This window comes from Somniosus microcephalus, chromosome 3 (genome assembly GCF_052327205.1).
Source record: "Somniosus microcephalus isolate GS21.2 chromosome 3, FLI_Smic_1.0, whole genome shotgun sequence".
NCBI classification, from domain to species: domain Eukaryota; kingdom Metazoa; phylum Chordata; class Chondrichthyes; order Squaliformes; family Somniosidae; genus Somniosus; species Somniosus microcephalus.
In genome coordinates this window covers 79,571,912-79,590,294 of record NC_140989.1, presented here as the reverse complement: position 1 = coordinate 79,590,294, position 18,383 = coordinate 79,571,912, and the positions used below count along the sequence as shown (strand labels likewise).

Here is an 18,383-nt window from a genome sequence, read left to right as displayed (position 1 = left end):
ATGGCCGTGCCTTCAGCTGCCTAGGACTAAGCTCTGGAATTCCCTCCCTAAATTTCTCCGCCTCTCTACCTCTCTTTTCTCCTTTTAAGGTGCTCCTTAAAACCTACCTCTTTGACCAAGCTTTGGTCATCAGCCCTAATATCTCTTTATGTGGCTCGGTGTCAAATTTTGTTTTATAATGCTCCTGTGAAATGCCTTGGGATGTTTTACTACGTTAAAAGTACTATATAAATACATTGTTGTTGTAAAATAGGACTGAGTGGTGCAGCTGTTTACATTGAACTTTCTCCTGCAGAACCTGAGTTTGAATCCAGAAACTGATGCACAAATTTCAACTGCTGACCACCATTTCTCAACTAAATGGGTGACTGGCCGTTGAATATTGGGGCAGCATCTCGGCTGCGCCATTGATGTCCAAGATTCATCTGATGTAATTTTCAGGCAGGCCTGTAAATGGGCCAATAGCATGCCCGCCTGTTTCCGGCTTAAATATGCAAATCAGGGTTCTGCGCCTTTGTAGAACCCTAATTGCAATTTTCAAGGACAAATGAATTGAGTGTGCGTGTTGCACGCTCTACCCATTTGTATCAGGTGTTGTGCAGTCTAACCAGTGGTCCTGGTGGGTGTTAAAGAAAAGACTCAAATTGTTTAGGAAAAGATTTGTGGAACCAGCAGGAAGAGAACTGCTCCCAACACAGTATGACTGCTCCACCAACTTGCAACTGTTCTGGGTGGAAGTCTAAAATTGTTGCCATAGAGTGAACATCTCTTTTTGCTAGCTGTAAAGGCAAAATCAGTTTGGGCAGTCAGAACCCAGTCCTTATTGTCACTGGACCCTGCCACAAACCCACTTGTATTTCAGCACAAATTTGCATGAAAGGGCATCAGTTTGCCTAGAATGGGAAATATGCACACTGGTATGCTAGGGTCAAGATTAGAACAATGTTGAGGCAGAGCAGAGAAGGATTTACTCTCCACTTGACTTGCAAAAAAAAAGTTCTGTGACCATACATGTGCCTGTCCTTCCCATGCATACAAGAGCAAAATGTAAAACAGTGAGGGTCATTGCTTGGAGTCATTTTAATTTTCCTTCTGTCATTAATTGTTGCATGTTCATTGTGATGGTGTTTATGGTAAAAGTAGAACTATATTAGCAGTTCAGAGATCAATGTGGAAGTTACAAGCACCCCTTTTTCTTTGTGAGGCATCAAAATGTTGTCGAAATTATGGTGGGATTAGGGAATGATAATTGCTTCTGCATGTTCTGAAAATGAGCTGAATTTATATTTGGGGAGGAAGAAAGAGAAGTTTGATCAATCTATTTGTATGTGGTGCGACTTCATATCCGAAAAGGAAAGGGCCAGTTAAGTGACTTCCCCCTTTCCTACCCTCACTAATGCACATGGCCGTGGGATGTGAAATATGGCATGATAAAAACATTTGCTCAGGGAATTAATTCCTGTGCCTTCAGTAAATAATCTTGTGAAATTGTTTATTTTAAATTTAGATGTTTTCAACTTAATTTTCATCTCCACAGGTTGCAGAAAGAGCTTTGTATTTCTGGAATAATGAGTACATTCTTAGCCTGATTGAGGATAACTCTGAGAAAATTCTACCAATTATGTTTGGTAGTTTATACAGAATCTCCAAGGAACACTGGAACCCGTAAGCTTTTCTCATTTAAAAATATATAAAATATATTTAGCAACTATCTTGAGAAAATTGGTGCTGAGCATTATGTGCAACATAGATACATGGAAGATAGGAGCAGGAGTAGGCCATTCGGCCCCTCGTGCCTGCTCCGCCATTCAATGAGACCATGGCTGATCATCCAAATTCAGTACCCTGTCCCTGCTTTCTCCCCATATCCCTTGATCCCTTTAGCCTTAAGAAATATAATAGAACAAAATGATAAATCCATCCATTCTTAAATAGACTTACATATTTTTACATCAGTTTTTCGATGTTGACTTTACAGGTTATAGTTGCAATACAAAGATGTTTTTTCTTTGTATCTTGCAGAGGCAGTTTTGTACTATTGTTATCTGTCCACTGGATAGCTGGGTTAAAATTACCTCAATTGCACTTCATTTTGGATCCAGTCCAGCCTTCAGAGAGAGGAGACCTTCATCTCATTTGTCTGAACTGGGTTTACATTTTCACCTCCTGATGCATGTTCTGGATTGTTTAGTTGATATTGTTCTCCTTGAAATACATAGTCATGCAATCTCTTAAGCCCCTGAGGCCAGTGTAGGGAAAAACTCCTAAGAAATTCCTTTCTGATCCTCTAAGGCAATTGAGTAAAGCTCCAGGAGACTGCGGTGACTCATAAATCCTGCTATTCCCAGCTACCCCGAGCTTTACGCTGTATAAGTGGAAATGCCCTCCTCTCTCAGGAACTTGTCCAGCTCCCTTTTGAATGACTGCAGAGAATCCTTACTCACCACATGCTTCAGTAATCTGTTCCAGAGGGCAATGACTCTTTGTGAAAGAAATACTTAGTAACATTTAATCTAACTTCCTGCCTATGTATTTTATATGTACATCTCCTGGTATTCTCATCCCTATCCATCTCAAATATCTTACCCAACCGGACAGGACCCCTTATGATTTTAAAAACCTCAATTGTACTCCTCCTGATCCAGATTCTCCAATGAAAATAGCCCCAAATCCTTGAGCATTAAACATTCCCTCCCTCCACCACCGGCGTATCGTGGCTGCAGTGTGTACCATCTACAAGATGCACTGCAGCAACTCGCCAAGGCTTCTTCGGCAGCACCTCCTAAACCCGCGACCGCTTCCACTTAGAAAGACAAGGGCAGCAGGCATATGGGAACACCACCACCTCCATTTCCCCTCCAAGTCGCACACTATCCTGACTTAGAAGTATATTGCCGATCCTTCATCGTTGCTGGGTCAAAATCCTGGAACTCCCTGCCTAACAGCACTGTGGAAGTACCATCACCACACGGACTGCAGCGGTTCAAGAAGGCGGCTCACCACTGTTAAGTCCGTGAATGATTGAGACACGGACTAGCAGGAGAGAAACAAACAGAACTTTACTGGTGAAAGGCATAAACGAATCTAACAAAACAGGCTCTCTAGCGCCTTTTATACAGGGGTGGTCACTGCCGGTACTGCAGTCTGAGACCAGTTATTCTCTTAAAGGTACATACACAACAATTCGTCCCCTTTTAGATAAACAGTACATAACATTCATTTAACAACTAATGATAACAAATTACAATCACAATTACTGTTGCTAGATACATTGGTTAAGTTTAAGCAATTATAAGTTCAGTCTTTGAGGAGACTTCCTGATTCTGTCTGGATAACGCCTCTTTGGGGTATCAGGTTCTTCTGGCAATGTTGAGTCGGAATCAATGTCATTGTTTGGTTCATCTGCTTCCAATATTACCGGGTCTGCAGTAGCTGCAATTGGAACGTCGATTTCATTACCAGGTGTATCAGATCGTGGTGTGGAGTTGACGTTTTCCAGTGACTCTAGAATCTGGTCAGCATGTCGTCTTGCAATGCTCTCCCCAACGTCCACGGTATACATGAGAGGTCCTTGTCGTGTACAAATCGTTCCTGGCTGCCATTTCTCAGTGCGGTAGTCCCGGGCCAAAACTGGTTGACCTATCTTAAAACTCCTGGTCGGCCTTTCATTCATATTCTGAAACTGCCTGTTCTCCACATCTCTTCGGACGTTTGGCTTAACCAAATCCAAGCGACATCGTAGTCTTCGATTGAAGAACATCATGGCTGGAGTTTGGTTGGTAACCGCATGTGTCGCATTCCGGTAGGCAAACAAGAAGTTGTCCACCTTGTGTTGTAGGGGTATATCTTCATTACACATTGCCTTGATAGTCTTCTTGAATGTTTGGACAAACCTCTCGGCCAATCCATTAGTGGCTGGATGATATGGGGCAGATGTGTAATGCTTAACACCATTGTTCTTTAAGAACCTCCGGAACTCTTCAGACACAAACTGTGGTCCATTGTCAGAGCAAATCTGTTCAGGCAGCCCATTCCTGGCGAATATGGTTCGTAAAACTGTGATAGTTTTTTCCGTGGTGGTTGAGGACATTTTTATTACCTCTGGCCACTTTGAATGTGCATCCACCGCAATTAAAAACATCGAGTCCATGAAGGGACCAGCAAAATCAATGTGCACCCTTTGCCATGGAGATGAGGGCCACTCCCATGGATGCAGAGGAGCTTGTGGTGGGCATTTTGGACCTTCTGGCATCCTGCACAGCTCTTGGTCATCTCTTCGATTTCTCTATCGATTCCCGGCCACCACACACACGCTCTGGCTAAGCTCTTCATTTTTACCCCACCCAGATGACCCTCATGAAGCTCATTGAGCACTCTATCCGTCAACTTAGGTGGAATTACTACTCTGGATCCACACATCAAGGTCCCTCTGCACACTGACAGCTGTTCTCTTCTCGGCGAGAATGCTGGCAGCAGTGGTTCGCCATGTGCTGGCCATCCCTTCACCGTTAAATCATAGACCCGTGATAGTGTCGGGTCATTCCGTGTTTCCTTTTCTATGTTTGCATTCGTCACAGGGAGACATTCGACTATGGTCGAGTGGAATAACTCCATTGGATCCACTGCAAGGTCTTCTTCTTCCACCGTCGGCAACGGTAGACGTGACAATCCATCAGCATTTCCATGCTGTTTAGTTCCTTTGTACTCGATGTCATATTGGTGTGCCCCTAGGAAAAGGGACCATCTCTGCAGCCGTTGTGCTGTCATTATCGGTACACCCTTCTGAGGGTTGAAAATGGAGACAAGAGGTTGATGATCAGTTAGTAGAGTAAATTTTTGACCGTGCAGATAGTGATTGAACTTCTTCACCCCCACACTAGGCTGAGGGCCTCTCTGTCAATCTGGGCGTAGTTACGCTCGGCAGAAGTTAACGAGCGTGACGCAAAAGCTATCGGCCTCTCCGAACCATCAAGGAATTTATGTGACAGTACCGCCCCGATGCCGTAGGGAGACGCATCACACGCCAGCCTGATTGGCAGTGCTGGGTTGTAGTGAGCCAATACTTCCTTTGAAGTGATTAAGTCCTTACTCTTCTGAAAAGCACGCTTACAATCATCGTTCCATTTCCATGCTACCCCCGTTCATAGCAGGGCGTTCAGTGGGTGCAGAATTGTCGACAAATTCGGCAAAAACTTATGATAGTAATTCACCAACCCGAGGAATGACCTCAGCTGCGACACATTTTCAGGCGCTGGGGCCTTAACAACCGCTTCAATTTTGTCAGGGGACTTATGTAACCCCTCTTCATCAATCACGTGGCCACAATACGATATCTGTTTCTTAAAATATTCGCACTTGGGGCGGTTGGCTCGCAGCCCATGTTCCCGTAGTCTAGTGAGCACCTGTTCTAGGTTGTTAAGGTGTTCACTGTCATCTTCACCTGTTACAAGGATGTCGTCCAAGTAACACTGAGTCCCCGGAATCCCTTGCAGGACTTGTTCCATCGCTCTTTGCCATATCGCCGGAGCCGATGCTACTCCGAATACTAATCGATGATACTGGTAAAGACCTTTGTGAGTGTTTATCGTGAGATACTTCCTAGAGGACTCTTCAACCTCCATCTGCAAATATGCTTGTGCTAGGTCAATTTTTGTAAACCGCTTCCCTCCAGACAGCGAGGCGAAGATGTCTTCTATCCTTGGAAGAGGATATTGTACTGTGCGAAGGACAGGGTTCACAGTCACCTTGAAATCCCCACAGATGCAAATCTTCCTTGGCTCTCCGGACTTAATGGTTAACGTTTTCTTCATGACAGGAACGATGGGTGTTGCCCACTCGCTCCAGTCAACCTTCGACAACACGCCCGCCTTCTCCAGATTCTCCAGCTCTACCTCGACGGCTGGGCAAATTGCATATGGTACCGGTCTCGCTTTGAAAAACTTGGGAACTGCATTCTCTTCTATTTTTATCGAGGCGGTTAAGCCTTTAAGCGTGCCCAGTTCTTGTTGAAATACCTCTTTGGCATTAGCTAAGATTGTTGACAATCGTCCAGGAGTGACGTCTTCATCTTTTTTACCGTCCACCGTCATTGCGTGAATGGAATGCCAATCTAAGTTTATCTTCCTGATCCATTCCCGTCCCAATAACGGTGGTCTACCATTTGGCAGTATGTAGAGATACAATTTCCGTATTTTCTTGCCATTGTATTCGACAGGCACCCTTATTTTTCCTCTGGGGTATACTTTTTGCCCCGTATACGTCGTCAAGACGATGGATGTCTCTCTCAAGGGTATGTGTGAAAATAGCCGCTCGTAGTCTAGTCGATTCATGACGGTTAGCGCTGATCCTGTATCCAATTCCATTTTAACTTGGGACCCTGCTATCGTGAGAGTGACCCAAATGGTTCGGTGATCCTCTTTTGCGATTACATTGTGAAGTTTGAGACAGCTTAGTCTTCTGTTTCCGGATTCACTATCGCTCATCTGGTCTTCGGAACTACTGTCCGTCATCTTTTGTACTTTCTTGTACGGTTCCTTAGTAGCCTTTTTGTTGTCGCTGGTCTTCTTCCCAGACCTACAAACTCGTGCAATGTGTCCAATCTTTCCGCATTGTCTGCATATTTTGTCTTTGGACCAGCAGTCCTTCTGGTCATGGTTAGTTCTGCCGCAGCGATAACATTTTGCAAATCCCCGTGTCATTTCGTGGGTGCCGTATTCCTGTGGTTTTTGTTGAATTTCTGCAGCTCCCCTGGCTGCTGCTTCATACGATATTGCCACGCTGAAAGCCTTATCTAGCGTCAGCTCTTTTTCTGCGAGTAACTTCTTCTGTGTTCCTTCACTCAGGAGTCCACAGACAAATTTGTCCCGTAGGGTATCTGCCAGTCCTGCTCCGAACTGGCAGTGCTTTGATAGCTTGCGTAGTTCCGTAAGATACTCAGCATTGCTCTCATCTTTGTGCTGAGTTCTCCTGTGGAATTTAAATCTTTCTGCTATCAACAGCGGTGCAGGGTTTAAGTGCTCCTGTAGAACAGCAACAATTTTGTTAAAACTCTTCGCCTTCGGTTTGGTTGGAGTAATCAGGTCCCGCAATAGGCCGTACGTTCTAGCGCCCATTAAGTTTAACAATACCGATGCCTTTTTCCCCTCCGCTATATCGTTTGCCTCGAAATATACCTCTACTCTTTCCACATACGTGGTCCAGTCCTCTAATGTATTATCAAAAGCAGTGATACAGCCAGTCTTCGGCATCTTGCAAATACATAATGGCGCCTCCCGTGCTTTTCCTTCTTCCCCGCTGTTGTTAGTGCTGCTTTCCACGGTTTCCTGTGCGTTAAATATTAATTCGTTTTCTTTTATTATCTTCCCGTCGTGGAGCGGACCCTCTGGGACACTTCCCTCCCTCTTCTGAGGTCCGAACGCTGCCCAGCTTCGAAACACCGGCCGCGCCCTGTATGCTCCACTCTCTCTCTCTCTCCTTGCTTCCCGACTCGCTGCCCGGCCCCGTTGCAGCCCAGGAAGGATCAGAGCAATCCTGCCACCAGCCCGATTAGCTGGGAAACCACGGACCGAGGAACCCAGCCTGGCTCTGGACAGTCTCTCCTGCAAGTTTTGAAATCGATGATTGACGGTCGACGCCCGTTTCTCGAGTTTCAATGGCCTATTTTTTTTTTTTTTCTTCTGGTTCCGACCTTCACCACGTCGTCGGAGCTGCTGCTGAGTTGCAGGTAAGTTCGTTTCTAACTCGTCGCCAGTGTTAAGTCCGTGAATGATTGAGACACGGACTAGCAGGAGAGAAACAAATAGAACTTTACTGGTGAAAGGCATAAACGAATCTAACAAAACAGAGGCTCTCTAGCGCCTTTTATACAGGGGTGGTCACTGCCGGTACTGCAGTCTGAGACCAGTTATTCTCTTAAAGGTACATACACAACAACCACCACCTCCTCGAGGGCAATTAGGGATGGACAAAAAATGCTGGCCTTGACAGTGACGCCCACATCCCATAAACAATTTTTTTTTTAAAAGCCTGATAACTTAAGAGCCCCAAAGAGTAGGTATTTTAGTCATCCTCCTCTGTACCGCAGATATTTCCCACCAGAAACTTAACTGGACCAGCCGCGTAAATACTGTGGCTACAAGAGCAGGTAGAAGCTTGGTATTCTGCAGCGAGTGACTCGCCTCCCGACTCCCCAAAGCCCTTCCACCATCTACAAGGCACACGTCAGGAGTGTGATGGAATACTCTCCACTTGCCTGGATGAGTGCAGCTCCAACAACACTCAAGAAGCTCAACACCATCCAGGACAAAGCAGCCTGCTTGATTGCCACACAATCCACCACCTTAAACATTCACTCCCTCCATCACCGGCATACCGTGGCTGCAGTGTGTCCCATCTACAAGATGCACTGCAGCAACTAGCCAAGGCTTCTTCAACAGCACCTCTCAAACCCGCTACCTCTACCACCTGGAAGGACAAGGGCAGCGAGCGCATGGGAACACCACCACCTCCAAGTTCCCCTCCAAGTCACACACCATCCTGACTTGGGAAATATATCAACGTTCCTTTATTGTCGTTGGGACAAAATTCTGGAACTCCTTCCCAAACAGCGCTATGGGAGTACCTTCACCACACGGACTGCAGCAGTTCAAGAAGGCGGTTCACCACCACCTTCTCAAAGGCAATTAGGGATGGGCAATAAATGCTGGCCCTGCCATCGATGCCCATATCCCGTGAATGAGTTTTTTAAAATGTGTAGCTTCAGAAAGAGAAAGTTGTATTTTTTTTTAAGTTTATACTTTTGTTCAGAATCCCTACTTATAATCTAAAAAGTGAAGCGTTCATAAGATAGAGATGAAGGCCATTCATGAATGGTGGTGGACCATTAAACAAATAACTGGAGGAGGAGGCTCCATGAATATCCCTATCCTCAGTGATGGTGGAGCCCAGCACGTGAGTGCAAAAGACAAGACTGAAGCGTTTGCAACCATCTTCAGCCAGAAGTGCCGAGTGGATGATTCATATCGGCCTCCTCCTGTGGTCCCCAACATCACAGAAGCCAGTCTTCAGCCAATTCGATTCACTCCACGTGATATCAAGAAAAGGCTAAGTGCACTGGATACAGCAAAGTCTATGGGCCCGACAACATCCCAGCTGTCGTGCTGAAGACTTGTGCTCCAGAACTAGCCGCGCCTCTAGCCAAGCTGTTTCAGTACAGCTACAACACTGGCATCTATCCGACAATGTGGAAAACTGCCCAGGTATGTTCTGTCAACAAAAAGCAGGTCAAACCCAATCCGGTCAATTACCGCCCCAGCGGTCTACTCGCAATCATCAGCAAAGTGATGGAAGTTGTCATCGACAATGCTATCAAGCGACACTTACTCACCATTAACCTGCTCACTGATGCCTAGTTTGGGCTCCATCAAGACCACTTGACTCCCGACCTCATTACAGCCTTGGTCCAAACATGGACAAAGGAGCTGAATTCCAGAGGTGAGGTGAGAGTGACTGCCCTTGACATCAAGGCAGCATTTGACCGAGTGTGGCATCAAGGAGCCCTAGTAAAACTGAAGTCAATGGGAACCGGGGGGAAAACTCTCCACTGGCTGGAGTCATACCTAGCACAAAGGAAGATAGTTGTAGTGGTTGAAGGTCAATCATCACAGCCCCAGAACATCACTGCAGGAGTTCCTCAGGGCAGTGTCCTAGGCCCAACCATCTTCAGCTGCTTCATCAGTGACCTTCCCTCCAACATAAGATCAGAAAGGGGGATGTTTGCTGATGACCGCACATTGTTCAGTGCCATTTGCAACTCCTCAGATAATGAAGCAGTCCATGCCCACATGCAGCAAAACCTGGACGATGCTCCGGCTTGGGCTGATAAATGGCAGGTAACATTCGCGCCACAGAAGTGTCAGGCAATGTCTATCTCCAACAAGCGAGAGTCTAACCACCACCCCTTGACATTCAACAGCATTACCATCGCCGAATCCCCCACCAACAACATTCTGGGGGGGTCACCATTGACCAGGAACTTAACTGGACCAGCCACATAAATACTGTAGCGACAAGAGTAGGTCAGAGGCTAGGTATTCTGCGGCGAGTGTCTCACCTCCTGACTCCCGAAAGCCTTTCCACCATCTACAAGGCACATATAAGGAGTCTGATGGAATACTCTCTACTTGCCTGGGTGAGTGCAGCTCCAACAACACCCAAGAAACTCAACACAATCCAGGACAAAGCAGCCCACTTGATTGGCACCCCATCCACCACCTTAAACATTCACTCCCTCCACCACTGGCATACTGTGGCTGCAGTGTGTACTATGTACAAGATGCACTGCAGCAACTTGCCAAGGCTTCTTCGGCAGCACCTCCCAAACCCGCGACCTCTTCCACCTAGAAGGACAAGGACAACAGGCGCATGGGTACACCACCACCTCCAAGTTCCCCTCCAAGTCACACACCATCCTGACTTGGCAGTTTATTGCCGTTCCTTCATCGTCGCTGGGTGAAAATCCTGGAACTCCCTCCCTAACAGCACTGTTGGGAGTACCTTCACCACACAGACTGCAGTGGTTCAAGAAGGTGGCTCACCACCACCTTCTCGAGGGCAATTAGGGATGGTCAATAAATGCTGGCTTTGCCAGCAATGCCCACATCCCATGAACGAATAAAAAATAAAAAAAATTCCACCCAAGTTCGCTCATCCATGATTAAGAACCTGATTATTCCTCCAACACAGCTTCCAGCTGTTTAATAACTAACTCCATGGTGTTCCACTACTCTATCTGGAATGCCAATCTGTATGTTGAGCACTTTTCGTGTGAAGAAAAACTTCTTGACATCGCTGCTAAGTTTTCCCTTTGCTAGTTTGAACTTCTCTGTTTAATTTAGTGTTTTGGATCCATCTTTCTATACTGTTTTCCATCTTCGATTCCTCTATAAGATCGGGCTGCAGATATTTTCAGTTTAGTCACAACATCTATTTCACACATTTCTTGATTCCATAAATCCTTCTGTACCTGTAACCACCTTGTACATTTAAGTGAATGCATCTTGTTTTACAGAACCATTGTAGCACTCGTTTACAACGTACTAAAAACATTAATGGAGATGAATGGGGCACTGTTCGATGAACTTACAGCATCATACAAAGCAGAAAGACAGCGGTATGCAATCATCTTTCATTCATTATTTTATATTTTCCCCTTTCTAAGTGTTTATTGGCCCTCTTTACTGCTTAGAGAAAGCACAGATTGAGAGTGTGGACAAGCAAGCTGTTCTCCTGCTTCTACAAATGGCCCTCTGTAACTCACTCGTACAACCTGGTCTCCTGATTTGTTTTCTTTTTCGTCTTCATGAGAGTGAGCGGGAAACGTACCTTGACTCCTTTCAGCATATCTCCTGATATCTCAGTTGACAGCAAGAATTTGCTGAGTATACTTTGTGAAACTACATTTGCCGTCTTGTGATGTACAGGAAACTTTGTGATATCCGGCACCGACGGGACCGGCGTGTTGCCGATCTATCAAAACTGCCGGACATACAAAGTTAATGTTGAAGCATACGGAGGTTTTCATCTCCATATCTGACAATAAACACTGTTGCTTAGCAACAGCGTCTAAAGAGTCGGCTGCAGCTGCAAGCATCTGTTGCTATAGCTACAGACCTTGCAGTGCCTGACTGGGGAAAAAAAAAGAACGAGAACTAAAAAAAACTTATAGAAAACGGCTCCTGATTTTTGCCGTTAGATCGAGTATTCCGGACATACAACCCCCGGATAAACCAAAGTTTCCTGTAGTATGTTTGTACACCAATGTGCTGTTGCACAACTAGGCTGCTGTTTTCTCTCTTGGGTGTTCCAATCTTCATTAGCTGACTTGTGAAAAAGCTCAGGCCACCTTCTCATCATGTATATTACAACATATGAATGGCTTATGAGCTGAAGCTATATAGCTGTGGTGGCAGACCATAGATAACTATTACTGCAACTTTTTGACCAAGTGCCTGATGAAAGCTGTTTTCAATAGATGTAATTATTTCAGTTGCCCATGAATGTGGCTTTTTAAAAATTATACTTATAATTAGCATTTTTAATAATATGAGCCACCCAGTTTGGCCATGGGTGTTGGATTTTATGCTGCAGAAGATTGATACTGTTAAAATAACATACGTGTCATGTATTATTTTGCTCATTTTAGTTTTAGCTGAGGGGTCAGTATATGCAGCAGCAAGTAAATATCCGACTCTGTGTTTATGTAGCATGATGCAAATGCACTGCAAATTATTTACTAATTGATTGTTTTAATCATTAGGATGGCAAGTTACAAAAATGTTTACAGTTGTCCACTGACTTTTCTAAACTTGTGTGGTTGTATTTCGAACAAAAGTTAAAAAATTATCCTTTTTTGGAGCTTTTGTGCAATGCAGTAAAAATCGTACCTTAATGAAATGTATAGCAATCTTACTTTCTATAATGTCCTATTTAAAAGTCATACAAGAAGGTGTTTGTATAAAGGACGTTTTGTATGGCTACTTTATTGTAAGAGAACCAGTCGAATGTATTTTTTACATGAAGAATTGTTTAATGGTCTCTTTTATTTGATGATTTTTAGTCAATATTAAAAATAACTTTTACAGGCCTGTACTTTTAAAAGATCCACTGAAATTTTACTATTTAATTGTTGCAATTTAAGATGAATTACAGAAATCTATAAAGTATAATTTCTTGCAATTAATATTCCCTCAGTAACTCTACTTCACAATATTGGTACCAGCATTGCACTGTTCATTAACAAATTAATGTTTAATCTTGCAGTGAAAAGAAGAAAGAACAGGAGCGTGAGGAGCTTTGGAAGAATCTTGAAGAGCTGCAGCTCCAGAGGAGCCAGGTGTTTGCTGAAATGCAGAACGATACCCACAATGCGAAAAATGCTCAAAACAGTAAACCAAGTGCCAAATGACCAGAATCAACAGTTGGCTTACAGTTGCAGGCTAGGAGTGGTGGAGCATTTCATACATATTTTGGAATATGTGTGAGAAAAATACATACACAAGACAAACCTTCAACAGTATACTTCCAAAAAAGACCAGCTTTTTTGATGAGCTGTAAATTATGTTAAAAGGAAAAGATTTGAACTTTGAACATTACTGTGTGACCACATATTTGTAACTTTGTCTGATCATGAATTTATTATGTCACTTTTTAGAATTCACAGAGAATAAATGAATTTATCATTTGTGACCAGAGTGAAAATAATTGAGTGGTGAAATTATGACTTGAAAAAATAATTTTTTGATTGTGCTGCACATAGAAAATTAGTCAGCTATTTAAATATAGATTTTTCCTATTTTATATGTGCTTCTCACAATGCTACAGACCTCGAGTAACATGAAAGGGAGTGAGTTATGCATACACAGAAAACAATAGAAATTCAAGCATAAAATATTGTATGTTTTTTTTTCTTCAACTAGTCTTTCTGATGCCGTGCCAGAGAACCATTCCATTCTGTAAACCTATGGCAGTGTGAAGCTCTTTTGTAATGAGACACCTTATTTGGGGTTTTGAGCAACATTCAATAAAGTCTACATAATGTTTGTATTTGGATCTCAACATTATTAGCTTTTCTATTTTACAAAGAAAGGTGTTGCACAGTTTCTGATAGAGCTGTATGACTCTCAACTGGATGGCCTGAAGTATAAATGTTTAGATGTCCAGTCCTAGACTTTCACCTGTTTAAAAGGAAGGAATAGGGTGACACAGTAGATCACTACAGTGTCCATTCATCTCTGGAATCTAGTATTCAGTCGGTCCCAGATGGGATGATGCGCTTTCTGCTGACTGCAGTGGCCCTACATGACATGAGTTTGGGCACTTCATAATCCAGTTCCTATTGGGCACAGGCTGCATATCACAAACACACATAAGTTGGGATTCCTTCTCAGATGTAGCTGTCTTGAGCAGTGCAGAACAGGATCTTTTTCTGAAGATACAGGTGCATTTTATAGAGCAGAGTAAAATGAAGTTTACTTTGCATCTGGTTATGCTATACCTGAATCTCTAACTAGTGCTAATAGAGCATGCACTAGGAGTAAAAATATAATAAAAACATATTACCCAAGCACCATTCCTCAGGCCAGAAAGTTGTACCGCTAATTTGATCCTAGACATTTGTCAATGTAATCATATGCTGGGAGATTTTTTTTTTTTACTTTCCTTATCTCCCTGGGTGAAATTGTCTTTATCCACACAGCCTTATTGAACTTTGCAGCCTGTGTCATACACAGCCCACAAAAAATGTTGGTACTTTGTGTTGTATCAATGAGACTATTTTTATGCAAGCCAGAGACAGTTCTTATGGGAGCAGAGCAGAAATCTTGAAATATTTTTCTCATTTTAATTTTCCTCAAACGATAAGAGCAAGACTTATTAAATAAATAAGCAAAAAAGGTAAAGTGGAGAAAACAGTTTGATGGTGAAATTTAAGAGATTAATAAGTATCAGGCTTTGGGGGGTGGGGTGGCGGAGGGGTAATGTACACTGACTATGGCTTGTGTTTTACTGTTATAGTGTGTAGATGTCATGCCCATGATGAATACGTATGTTTGATAATCTATAAATTAATGGAGCTTGTTAAAAGATGGTAATTCCATTAGGGGTCTGAAGACCAAAATCGCCCGTCTAATGTGACTGATTTATAACTATCTGAACTCAAATGGATTTATTGCCTTCAACTTATTTCCACAAATGTGTTGAATAATTTAAAACGGTATTATGATAACGTGGAATTGCTTTTGTCTGGGTGGAAGCAATTAATTGTATCTGTGCAGGTGATGATTATTGAGAATGTGCAAGATAAATATGTATTAATGCTCCAATAGGCTTTGTTCATCATGAGAGAAAGATGCCAAACAAAGCCGAATCATTTACCCTACAGGAGAGATGAATAAATGAGGGCATATTGCTCATAACTGCTCTTACATACCTGTAGAATGATGCATGGTAAATATATTTAATAAGGAGAAACTGATTGTTTAGAATGAATAACTGACTAGAAGAATCCTAGTGGTATTTAGGCCTAGATTTTCTGATTAAAGTCATTTTAAATGGGTTACTACAAGCATTAAAATAATGCCAATCATTAAATCTAGGCTCTAATGTGCTTAATGACACTTTGCAGAACAGTGCAACGATAAAATACTTTTTGCACACTCAACTTTTTCTTTTTATGTAACTTTGATAATGTTAGGAACATAAAAGTAACTCAAATGTTGTAATGGTTCATCAGTTGATGTTTGACCTGAAAAATTATGGCATCCTGTCTTTAGTTGATTGCTGAGGAATAATGCGCATAATGCCTCACTGAGATAATCTTTTATCGCATCTGTTTCCTGCTTTTCTATTAAGTAGTTTGCAGGTCATTTGAACCATTAACTTCCTCTGTGATTGGAGTGTCTGTTTTGTTTTTTTTTACAAACCTGCCAAGGCTTGTTTATGTTTTAGTTCTGATGACTGATCTAATCTGCCGTTTCTCTTTGTAGATGCTGATAGACTTGTGGTTTTTTTCAGCATTTTCTATCTTTAATTTCAGATTTCCATTTTTTTCTTAGGTGCACTATCATCTCTCTTCCAGTAAAACCAGCCTTGAAATCCTCTTTGTCATGATTTTCTTGTCTCTTTCTTCCTGTTCATCATTGTTAAGCCTTTCGCTTCTTGTTTGTGACTGTTTGTTTATTTGCCAAGACCTACTTTCACAGCTGTCTCTCTTTCCTCAGCACCTGCTTCCACCGCCAACTCATTCTGCAAGGATTCCAGCTGAGGGTCTCGTCTTTTTTCCGATCCACCACTCTTCCAACTACTGTTCTGTGTTTCATGCAATCCACCCTCTCTATGCACCACCACATACATAGGCTCTCTTCAGCAATATCGGCTCAATCTATATTGTAGCTGTCCCAGTCCTCAATTCCACATCATATTTCATCTCATCTGTCACTTGAACAAAGTTCCTTTCAGGTAACAAAGATGAAAAGCGCAAACTCTTGGATTCCAGCTAATACCCTAATCCATATTCCTTTCACTTTCTTTGCTCTGTCTATTTCTAACTCCTCTCCTTACTGGGTTTTCACAATTCCCTTTTGACCCTGAGCAATCTGTCCTCAGCAAGGACCTTAGCTTTACCCTATGCTCGCTCTTCAAATTTATAGTTCAATGTGGTGATCAGCTCTGTTTCCATATGGTGAGGAACCTTCCTCTCGTGAATCTCATGCCTCTTGTCTCCAACCTTCTTAATCCTTTGGGACTCCATCCTCTGGCCTCTTTTATCCTTTTTCAATCTTTTCATTGAGAATTACCCCCATGGTATCAGTTCAGTGTCTACTCCCTATACTCGCTATAATTTATCTTCTTTTGAACTTGTAGTTCTCTGTTCTCTCACTTCCAACCTCATCATCATCATTAGACTTGTTGACAAAGGTGGTGCTGTTGTCATGGCAGAAAAATCTCTACTTGACTGAAGTGGAATGCTAACTTTCTGACTCCTGATCCTATCTCCCTGTGGACCACGAACCTAATATGGAACACTAAACCATGATATCCAAGACTGAGACCGATATCTCTTACGGAGATCCTTTCCCTCTTCACCCCCTCCCCCAATGCCTTCCCAAAGTCCCCGGCCTATTTCTACCTTCTCCCCAAGATACACAGCAGGACAGCCCCAGTAGACTGAGTGTTTCACCTGTTCCTGTTTCATCAAACAAGTTTCCTCTTGATTCACTTCTTCCTTGTCCACTCTCTATTCATCTACATCTGTGATATTTTCATGATTTTAGATTCTGTAGCCCCAATCGTTTCCATTTCACCATGGAAATACAGTCACTGTACACCACCATCCTTCACCAGAACCGTCTCTGGTTCCCCTGCTTCTTCCTTGAAAAGTAGCCCAACCAGTTCCCATCCACCATCTCCCTCTGCCTGGCTGAACTTGTACTCACCTGGAACAACTCTTAAAGCTCTACCCACTTTTTCCAGGTAAGCGGTGTCACTATGGAACCCGCATGCCTGTCTTTTTGTCAGCTATGTGGAACTCTCTTGTTCTAGTCCTATTCAGGCCTCCTCCCTTACCATGCCTTCTGTTGCATTGACAGCTGTCTGGCTGTTGCTTCCTGCTCTTACTCTGATCTTGAGAATTTCAACAATTATACATTCAATTAATACCAATCTCACCTTTTATGTGGCATATCTCAGAATCTTCTTTCCCTTCTTGAACATCTTTCTCTGCATCTCTGGCAATAGGCTTTTCATACACTTGTATTTCAAGCCCACAACTACCTGGTTTATGCTTCTCCTAACTCTGTTTCCTGTTTTTAAAAAAAAAACTATCCCTCTCCTGCTTGTATCTATCATAGCTGCTCTGCAACTCCATTTTCTGAAATGTTGTTTTCCTCAACCGAGGTTTCACCTCCACAGTAGTTGCAGAATAGGATTCTTGACTGTGTCTGTCCCATTTCTTGTGTCTCTGCTCTTACCTCTTCCTCTTACTACAAATGCAGCAGCTTCCTCACATTCCATCTCACCAGCCTCCACATTTGCCAGATCACCTTCTAGCATCTGTAATATGATCCCACACCAAGTAAATTTCAGTTTCCTCTCCCTGCTCTGCTGTCCAGAGGACTAGTTACCTTTGTTCAAATTTCCCCCACTCCAACTTCCAGCTGCCCTTTCCCTAGTACTTTGCTGTGCAATTGCAGCAGATACATTCATCCCCTACCATATGGGCCCCAAACTCCTTCCAAAAAATGCAGCAATTCACATGTACTTTCTACAATCTAGTATACTGTGCCAATTCGTGTGGTCCGCTCTACATTGGGGAGACCAAACCCACTTTGCCGAAGTCCTACATTCTGTTTGCAAGTGTCACCCCTCCCATTCCAATGCTGACCTCTCCATTTTTGGCCTGCAGTGCTCCAACACAGGCTTTAGGAACAGTAACTCTTATTTCTCCTGGGCACTCTGGAGCCCTTTGATCGGAACATTAATTTGGGTAACATCAGACCGTAGCTACATCCTGTATTTTGTTTATAGATTTTCAGCATTTGCAGTGTTTTCCTTTTTTATTCGTTCATGGGATGTGGGCGTCGCTGGCAATGTCAGTATTCCCCATTCCTAGTTGCCCTTGAGAAGGTGGTGGTGAGCCACTGCCTTGAACCGCTACAGTCCATGTGGTGAAGATACTCCGACAGTGCTGTTTGGGAGGGAGTTCCAGGATTTTGACTCGGCGACGATGAAGGAACAGCGATATACTTCCAAGTCAGGATAGTGTGTGACATGGAGGGGAGCTTGAAGATGGTGATGTTCCCATGTGCCTGCTGCCCTTGTCCTTCTAG

At 43.2% G+C, this 18,383-nt stretch overlaps 1 protein-coding gene across 4 annotated transcripts in view; it reads left to right on the top strand.

Moving 5' to 3' along the window:
- Positions 1 to 13,602, top strand: part of ppp2r5a (protein phosphatase 2, regulatory subunit B', alpha isoform) — a 191,847-nt gene extending 178,245 nt beyond the window's left edge. For all 4 annotated transcript variants that reach the window (XM_085981269.1, XM_085981270.1, XM_085981268.1 and 1 more), the window contains 3 exons: positions 1,538 to 1,665; positions 11,069 to 11,170; positions 12,820 to 13,602. In XM_085981269.1, the coding sequence (XP_085837395.1) occupies positions 1,538 to 1,665; positions 11,069 to 11,170; positions 12,820 to 12,964 (375 nt within the window). In that variant the 3' untranslated portion in view covers positions 12,965 to 13,602. The remainder of the gene's footprint in view (positions 1 to 1,537; positions 1,666 to 11,068; positions 11,171 to 12,819) is intronic.
- The last annotated feature ends 4,781 nt before the right edge of the window (positions 13,603 to 18,383 follow it).